Raw genomic sequence first — 9,118 nt, 5'->3', positions numbered from 1 at the left:
GGGGCAAACATAAGGCCAGGTTCACATGTCCAAAAATGAATCAATGCATTGGTCAATTGAAAACCTAGATTAGAATTGTCCAGTAATGAGATACATTTCTCTTTCAACAAACCGTGTGTGTGTGTGTGTGTGTGTGTGTGTGCGCGCGCGTGTGTGTATGCGCGTGTGTGTGTGTGTGTGTGGACATGGACGTGTTTAACTATACTTGTGAGGACCAGAAGTCTCGACAAGAATAATAAATGAACAAACATTTGACCAACTGGGGACATTTTGTTGTTCCCCACAAGGTCAAATGCTATTTCTAAGGGGTTTAGGGTTAAGGTTAGAATTAGTGTTAGGGTGAGAATTAGATTAAGGGTTGGGGTTAGGAGCTAGAGTTACGGTTAAGGTTAGGTTTTCAGGTTAAGGTTAGGGTTAGGGTTAGGGTTAGGACGGCGCACAATTGGCCCAGCCTCGTCCGGGTTAGGGGAGGGTTTGGCCGGGGTAAGCCATCATTGTAAATTTGTTCTTAATTTGTTCTTAGCTGACTTGCCTAGTTAAATAAAGGTTAAATAGAAAATAAAAAGGGTACAGGTTAGGGTTAGAATTTTGAATAGGACTGAATTATGTGTCCCCACAAGGTTAGTTGTACAAATCAAATCAAATTGTATTTGCGCCGAATACAACCTTACCGTGAAATGCTTACTTACAAGCCCTTAACCAACAATGCAGTTCAAGAGATAGAGTTTACTGTCAATTCTATGCATAGTCGAGCATCTTTTCGTGACAAAATATTGCGCTTAAAACGGGAACGTTTTTCATCCAAAAATGAAATACTGCCCCCAGAGGTTCAAGAGGTTAAGGACAACAAAGTCAAGGTATTGGAGTGGCCATCACAAAGCCCTGACTTCAATCCTATAGAAATATTGTGGGCAGAACTGAAAACGTGTGTGTGAACAAGGAGGCCTACAAACCTGACTCAGTTACACCAGCTCTGTCAGGAGGAATGGGCCAAAATTTCCCCAATTTATTGTGGGAAGCTTGTGGAAGGCTACCCGAAACATTTGACCCAAGTTAAAGAATTTAAAGGCAATGCTACCAAATACTAATTGAGTGTATGTAAACTTCTGACCCACTGGGAATGTAATGAAAGAAATAAAAGCTGAAATAAATCATTCTCTCTACTATTATTCTGACATTTCACATTCTTAAAATAAAGTGTTGATCCTAACTGACCTAAGACAGGGAATGTCTACTAGGATTACACGTCAGGAATTGTGAAAAACTAAGTTTAAATGTATTTGGCGAAGGTGTATGTGAAACTTCTGAAACTTCAACTGTAGGTCCTGGAGGTCAGGAAGCTTGGCCCCAGGGATGTACTGGGCTGTACATACCACCCTCTGTAGCGCCTAGATGCCGGCTGCGATGCAACCGGTCAGGATGACTTTTTGAGGATCTGGGGACCCATGCCAAATGTTTTCAGTCTCCTGAGGGGGGAAAGGTGTTGTCGTGCCCTCTTCACAAGACTATGTTTGTGTGTGTGTGTGTGTGTGTGTGTGTGTGTGTGTGTGTGTGTGAAACCAGCCACTGAACGCTCTGAAATGGTACACAGTATTTCCATTTTATTTTCATAATATGTCTCACTAACTGAAGAAGAAACAGTCAAACATATGGCATTATTATGGCCTAGGCATTATTCTCGCCAAAGAGATGATTAATTCAACCAAAGACAGTACAGTTTGAAGATGAAACTGCTGAAACTGCTTTTCCAATAGAAATCCCCGATCACACTTGTCGTCGATGTCATGGCGACAATGGCCTACAAGCTCCTGCGCAGAAACACGTCATCGCGTCTAAAGGGTTGTTTAGTGCTGAACTGCAGTTGTGTATTCCGTCAAATCAAAGGCACTCCTTCGATATAAAGTTGTTTTTGACGAACATAAAAACGTGTTAGTTTGTCAGTTTCACGAGGTTGGAGTAATACGAGTTTGGCTCAAATATAGATTGTGCCTTTAGATTTTGGGAAAACTAACGCAGAATTTTTCACTTCTCAAAACCCAAACCCTGGCCCGGGTATGGTCTGTTTCGCAATCGTTCCTGGATGTCTTGCAATGTTGCACCTTATGGTTAGGGTTTAAAAACTCTGTGATTCAACCATTCTCAAATGACAAAAAATATATAATTATCATTATAAACTGGGTGGTTCGAGCCCTGAATGCTGATTGGCTGACGTATACCATGGGTATGACAAAACATGCATTTGTACTGCTCTAATTACGTTGGTAACTAGTTCATAATAGCAACAAGGCACCTCGGCAGTTTGTGGTATATGGCCAACACAATGAGGCTAAGGACTGTATCCAGGCATACCGCGTTGCCACTAAGAACATCCCATAGCGGTGGTATATTGGCTATATACACACCACACCCCCTCGTGCCTTATTGCTTAATTATATCATAATATTACTATTATCATAGTTGGTGAACTTCAGCAACCAGAATGCTCAGCGATATTCTCACTAGCCAATGAATTGCATCGATAAACAAGTCCCGGAGCACTACTTATCCAATCAGAGAGGAGTTTGTTACAAGTTGATGCCCATGCTGTGTAGAAGAAGAGAAAAAAACATCATGCGTTTTAACGTCGGCTCGGGTGGAGGTCATAGACAGAACTGACAAAACAGTAGGTGAGTGCTAATTTAATTCGTTCTGACCTTATACATGTATAAATATATAATTAACAAAGCTCCCTTAATAGTCAGATATTGGTATTGTAATGCTGTGTGACTGGTTGTGTGGGTAATTATTCAGTAAGCCGGGAAGGTACGCATTGAGTAACATGGACACGAGCGACCAATTTGCAAGTTCATGTCGCTGCGTGAGCATGTAGCTACAGATCGTCATGATTAGTGTTTGTTACCCTGATCTAGAGCTATCGCTAGGCATGACATGTCCAGGTGCGACATTGTGACAAATGGTTCAATTCACATAGCTAGTTAAATGTTAGTCGTTTTTGATGCAAAGTATGCTTGCTTGGCTAGCTAGTGTGGCTAATGGCTAATTTGCATCATTGACAGTCCAAGGCCATCAAGTCAGAAGGGACTAATTTAGAGCTCTGGAAAAACGAACAATACTTTTATTTGGATAGCTTTAGGAGCTACTTACCTACATGTAGATGTATTATACCACCACATGCTCAAATATATCATTAAGATCTAGAACTCTATCTGGTGAGCTCCAATAGAACTTATCGTAAATGTATCGCTTATTTTTTCCCCCAGGGCTACAGACATGGCGAAACTATTTGAATCCATCGGGAAGTTGGGGCTGGCCCTCGCAGTTGGTGGAGGTGTTGTGAACTCGGCCCTCTTCAATGGTGAGACAGGGAGCTCTTTAAATGGATCATTTGATGTGTAACCTTTATTTAACTAGGCAAGTCAGTTACGAACAAATTCTTATCTGTGGGTTAACTGCCGTGTTCAGGGGCAGTACGACAGATTTTTAGCCTGTCAGCTCTGGGTTTTGATCCAGCAGCCTTTTGGTTACTGGCCCAACGATCTAAACACTAGGCTACCTGCCGCCCGAAAGGGATCTTGATATCATGGTAACACTTGGATGCAATACTAAAAATTACAAAGTTGTGAGTTTCATAACACTACCAACCTGAATTGTCCTAATATTTCTTCTCGTGTTTCAGTTGACGCAGGTCATCGGGCAGTTATATTTGACAGGTTCCGGGGAGTGCAAGATGCTGTAGTTGGTGAGGGAACCCACTTCCTCATTCCCTGGGTACAGAAGCCTATCATCTTTGACTGCCGTTCACGTCCGCGCAACGTGCCTGTCATCACAGGCAGCAAAGGTAACTAACATGAGTCACGAGGACCGGCACAATCGCTTTCACACTTAGTCTTTCTCTGGCATAGTAAAAGCTTTTACCTACCTATCCTTCTGTCGTTTCACTTCAAGCTCTATCCAATAATGTTTTCCTTTTTACGTCAACTGTCCTCTTGCAGTTTTTTTTGTAATGTTTTAAACCCCCCACCCCCAGATCTGCAGAATGTGAACATCACACTGCGTATCCTCTTCCGGCCGGTGACTAGCCAGCTCCCACGCATCTTCACCAGCATCGGAGAAGACTACGACGAGAGGGTACTGCCATCCATCACCACAGAGGTCCTCAAGTCCGTGGTGGTGAGTGTTAGACTAATGCCACATTTCCTTTATGGTTTTACCCTGGAGTTTTGGGTAAAAAGACTCCCTCTTAAGCCGACTCCACCTCTAAAAAAAAAATAAAAATAAAAAAAACGGCTGAGTGGCATTGGGTTGCAGTGAAGTCTACACTATCCTGTTATTTCTTTGTGTGTTTATATGGGTGTGTTTGTGTGTACCTCACAGGCCCGGTTTGATGCCGGTGAGCTCATCACCCAGAGAGAGCTGGTGTCCCGGCAGGTCAGTGACGACCTGACAGAAAGAGCCAACACCTTCGGCCTCATCCTGGATGACGTCTCACTGGTGAGCTGTTTTAAAGGGATAGAACACTCAAAATGACTAATTCCTATGATTTACAATGTTGAATAACACTACCTTGTGAGAACGATATTTTTCTGCCCAAATGTTTCATTTCACTGTTTTAATGAGTAAGGAAGTAAGTGTTTTACTCAGTGGGTCTGGTCATCACTTGTACATGTTCTGTGGTTTTTAATTGAAGACATCATGTTCCTTCTTCCTCAGACACACTTGACGTTCGGTAAGGAGTTCACAGAGGCTGTTGAGATGAAGCAGGTGGCTCAGCAGGAGGCCGAGAGGGCCAGGTTTGTCGTGGAGAAGGTAAAAAGGAGAAAGGGTTTGTTTGAGACATTGACAGAGATTTATTCTGTAAGGTGATAAGAATGATAAACGTGTATTTAATACACTAAGCTGGAAGTGACCCTAAACAACCAAGGGATTCTGACGTTGCACACCTTCATAAAGGATGAATAGAAGTAAAGTGTGTTTCTTCTCTACTTCCCCAGGCCGAGCAACAGAAACAGGCAGCCATCATCTCAGCAGAGGGTGACTCCCAGGCCGCCCTGCTCATTGCTAACTCTCTGCAGGAGGCTGGAGATGGCCTGGTAGAGCTGCGTAAGCTGGAGGCTGCTGAGGACATCGCCTTCCAGCTATCCCGCTCCCGCAACGTCACCTACCTGCCTGCCGGCCAGGGCACACTCCTGCAGCTGCCCCAGTGAGACCCACACACCCTGACCTAACCGCCCCTCCCTGTGACCAGCAAATGCATGGGCCGTGGAGGGGGTGTGGGGGCGAGGGGAATGGGCTTCCACCTTTACACACTCTCCTCCCACTAACTATGGACTGGTGAAATAATTTCAGCTTCGGAGTGTGGTAAAGTTCTGATGTTTGGTCAGTGTGTGTGGGGGAGGAGGGAGCCTGGGGCTTGATCTATGGTAAACTACATATAGTAAGTTCTGTCAAAAAAGCTAAATTGGTGATGCAGTAAATTATCTTGGATTTGTCTAGCAAATTCAGCGCAGTGACAGAGGGGCCTGTGATATGACGACGTTGTAATTGTTAATTTAGGGAAAGAGCTGTTTGGAATATCATGAGAGAGATGGAACATTTTAGCCCTATTGTAACCACCACAGCAATCACAATACTGGGGATTTATTGATCTGAGAGGACACGCTATTTAATCAACTGGATTTACATTCATCTCAGCCAATCAAACATCCAAAGCACCCTTGTTTTCCCACTCATAACTTTAAATGACCTACAAACAAATTATCTGAACTAGTCTATCAGAGCCATATATTGTAAATATGACTCTGAATTTACCCATCCCTTTGACTGTCTATTGTGTAGAGATGGCCTGTCAAATGTCCCCTCACAAGCTAGCTTTCCTAAAATCCTCCCAGTTTGATTGCCATGGCATCCCAGTGCTGCACTCCCCTCTACTTGATTGGATTCTCTACCGAATCATCTTTGGTTTACCAGCACGCTGTCCACACCACCTCATCCATGGTCCTCAGTGACATGGCCCTCCTAGCCCAGTGGTATGAAACGTGCCTGTAAGATGGTCAAGGGTTGCATCCTTCCCTCGTTCTTTTAAAGTATGTAGTGTCTTTATTTTGGAGGGAGGATATGCAAAGCCACCGCATTCCACTCAATGTCTCAACTTAACAATAAAATTCTTATTTCTATAGCAAAGTGACAGTTCTTTTGTGTGTACCAAGTCTGTGAAACGTGACACGGTTGTTGTAGCTACACGAGGGCCCTGTAAATGTATTGTGAGTTTTGCATCCAATTTCTGAATACCTGTACTTGAGTGCATAAATATAAAATGTAGACCAGATTTAACTTCTGTCTGCCATTGTGTAAATTCTGTATAGAGGTTGAAAGGACTCCCTAAGCATCTGTTTTTGAGGTATACATTGAGGCATACATTGAGGCAGAGAACAAACATTGTTAGGCTACCATTGCATAAATACATACAATATAGTTTATACACTGACAACTAAAGTAGTGGTAGCCAGTTTTAGGTTTATATTTCTGTTACATATCAGATGTTTTTGTTATTGCCTTTCACCTCCTAGCCTAACAACCTGATATAGGTTGTAGACATTTTAGCACAGACATTTGCATAATGGGAGTTTTTTTAAACAGTACATCATTCTGTCTCGTTTACACGATGTAAGTATGATTTCCTGTTTGTTTTACAGTCATAGTTGTGGGCACTACAGTAAATATTAAAATATAATTACCTTATTCGTATGTCCGTAAATGGCATACTTCAAATGACAATTACCCATTTCAGTACCTAGGTCAGAGGAGAAAGTTGCTAAACATACAGTTGCACATTATTACACATTTCATTTTAGAAGGGTGGTTACAGACGAACAACGGAGCAGTCTTAATCTACTGTGTTTGGTTAGTACATCCATCCTTACAGGCTTCTTCTATGTCCAGGAAATGGGCAATGTAAAAAATGTATCAGGTGAAAGAAATAGTGTATCCAACAGAAATCTCCGACATCTGGGCATTGCCATTTAGATGTACATTCCATGCAGTACGCCTTTTCCAGTAACTGATTCCGTGTCTAATCCAGCTCTGGTTTTCTTATAAATTCCCGGCTAAAGATGGGGACAGACACGAGTGCGCGCATTTTGCCCTGTCTGGTTTGGAGGGGAGACGAAAAAATTGTGGCGCGCCTACCCAACCCAGACAGCGGCCTGCCTGTCAGTGCCTGGGGATGAGTGAGGTCGGTAACGTAAGTGCGCGCGAGACCTTGTCTGGGCCACGTAGCGATGGATCTACAGTAGCACTGCTAACATATCAGTGTCATACATTCTAAAAATGCATTAGTACAAACACATTTGCAATTGAGCATGCAATAGGATTATCAAACAGTGGTGAACTGCAACAGTAGCTGGCTCTTTTTGTGCGTCTGCAGCACTCCAGAATCCCTTGCAACTGATTGCACGAAATGAGAAAGAGGGCGCTCTCACCGAAGGTAAGGTAACATTTCTCTACAAGTTATTGTATATTTTTTCATGTATTTACAAACATGACATTTGTCTACAATGCAAAACGAATGAAGGATTTTCTTGTCTTGGTTATTATCAAGCTAGACTGCTGACAATAAACCGTCATGGAGTATGTAACGAGCTGTGCGCTATCATGCTAGGGTTTTCATCGGGAATAGGATTTTCTTTTAAAGATTCTTGTAGCTATGATTGTTAAACAATTGTATTAACAAATAATGACATGTTTAACCTTGTATAATATTTGATACTGCAAGATTGTATACTGGTGTAAAATATCGGTTTAGCCGATTTATATCTGGGAGGTTTTGGGTTAAAAAAAAGTGAAAGTCGTCTGTGATTAGCTAGAATTTGCTAGCTAACGTTAGCCGTGTGCCATGGTAATTCACATTTGCTTTAGCTAGTATTATTTCTGGTGAAACGGACAGTGCGTGGTGAGCTTGTTTAGCTAGGTAGATACATTCAAATTGTTTCTGTCTTTGTTAGTATGTATTTTTCCAACCAATGTAAAATAAAAGCATCTATTTAGATAGCTAGCCGAACGGCCTTCCGTCCGACGGTCTTGACCAACCAACGTTTCCTTTTTGTTTAACCCTTTCTTTGCACTCGTTTTTTAAAGTTGGTTGTTACCGACAAAAACTGCATTCAATCGTGTAACAGTTGTTAATATGCGTTGTTTGGGAGTTTGTAGGATTCAACTAATATAGCCATGCGTATTTTATCAATTGTTAGTATTTTGAAAATAAATCGCGGGTTGGTAAAGTTAGCGCCAAATTGACGTGGCTAGCAAGTTAACCTAGCTAGCCAGCTGGCGAAATAGCTAGCTAGGCCAGATTGATTACAAACGAAGCAGAGTTAGCGTTCGTGCTAGATCGTCTGTTATGTTTGAGAAAGGGGGCAAAGGATTGCTTTGCAGTGTGTCCGCCGTGATTTAGGCCCAGCTGCAGCCTTGCCAATTCTTCCGAAACAAAATGTCAACTTTTATTGAGCACAATATGTCGGTTGTGCAGACGCTTTTATGAGGTGTCATTTGCCATGCACACGTTCGCTGTGTTGAATATAGCCTCATTTCTAAAACAACATTTAGCTTCCAGTTCTTTCATAACACATTGTCAGACCCAACTTCATAGATAAATGTGTTTGTCAATAGTAGCTAAATGGCAAGCTCTCACGAATGACTGTGACATGTATTTTAAGGGCTTTCAGTATGTGTTTATTAGTGTTTTTACTTTAAGGTTGACAGACTTCTCACCTGTCAAAACTGAGACTCACCATGGACCATCTCATTAGCCTACGTTGTTGCATTTCATCGTCCGATCCTTCCCCCTCTTTCTTTCCTGTGTTGTCACAGAGAGGGTAGTGGTGGAAAAAGTACAACAATCTCATACTTGAGTAAAAGTAAAATTCCTTAATAGAAAATGACTCAAGTAAATATGGAAGTCAACCAGTGAAATACTACTTGAGTAAAAGTATTTGCTTTGAAATATACTTAACTATCAAAGTAAATGTACTTTTATGTAAAAGTTTAAATCATTTAAAATTCCTTATATTAAGCGAACCAGGTGGCATCATTTTCTTGTTTATTTTAATTTACTGATAGCCAG

At 41.9% G+C, this 9,118-nt stretch overlaps 2 protein-coding genes across 4 annotated transcripts in view; both read left to right on the top strand.

Moving 5' to 3' along the window:
• The first annotated feature begins 2,267 nt into the window (after nucleotides 1–2,267).
• On the top strand, nucleotides 2,268–6,180 carry LOC110486224 (prohibitin 1). 2 transcript variants are annotated; one of them, XM_021557666.3, is made up of 7 exons: nucleotides 2,268–2,666; nucleotides 3,261–3,355; nucleotides 3,677–3,838; nucleotides 4,028–4,170; nucleotides 4,375–4,491; nucleotides 4,711–4,806; nucleotides 4,992–6,180. In XM_021557666.3, exons 2-7 carry the CDS (start codon nucleotides 3,271–3,273, stop codon nucleotides 5,202–5,204), a joined length of 816 nt encoding a protein of 271 aa, XP_021413341.1. In that variant the 5' UTR covers nucleotides 2,268–2,666; nucleotides 3,261–3,270; the 3' UTR covers nucleotides 5,205–6,180. The 2 variants fall into 2 exon arrangements, with proteins under 2 accessions (XP_021413341.1, XP_021413342.1); XM_021557667.3 differs by having other exon boundaries at nucleotides 2,294–2,662.
• Nucleotides 6,181–6,665: 485 nt separating this feature from the next.
• LOC110486223 (zinc finger protein 652) overlaps nucleotides 6,666–9,118 on the top strand; it is a 29,364-nt gene continuing 26,911 nt past the window's right edge. Inside the window, exon 1 of one of the 2 annotated variants that reach the window (XM_021557664.3) lies at nucleotides 6,666–7,483. The gene's annotated coding sequence lies outside the window, so the exon portion shown is untranslated. Of the gene's footprint in view, nucleotides 7,489–9,118 lie in introns of both variants that reach the window. The other variant, XM_021557665.3, reaches the window with a different exon arrangement.

The sequence above is a fragment of the Oncorhynchus mykiss genome, chromosome 13 (assembly GCF_057628025.1).
Source record: "Oncorhynchus mykiss isolate SJ-2025 chromosome 13, ASM5762802v1, whole genome shotgun sequence".
Classification (NCBI taxonomy): domain Eukaryota; kingdom Metazoa; phylum Chordata; class Actinopteri; order Salmoniformes; family Salmonidae; genus Oncorhynchus; species Oncorhynchus mykiss.
This window is presented reverse-complemented; position numbering and strand designations above follow the sequence as displayed.

Excerpts from the sequence above, each read along its gene's own strand:
- LOC110486224 (XM_021557666.3), top strand. The coding sequence starts at position 3,271 with ATGGCGAAACTATTTGAATCCATCGGGAAGTTGGGGCTGGCCCTCGCA. Across the intron at positions 3,839-4,027 it reads TGTCATCACAGGCAGCAAAG|ATCTGCAGAATGTGAACATC; the intron begins GTAACTAACATG and ends CCCCACCCCCAG. Across the intron at positions 4,807-4,991 it reads CCAGGTTTGTCGTGGAGAAG|GCCGAGCAACAGAAACAGGC; the intron begins GTAAAAAGGAGA and ends CTACTTCCCCAG.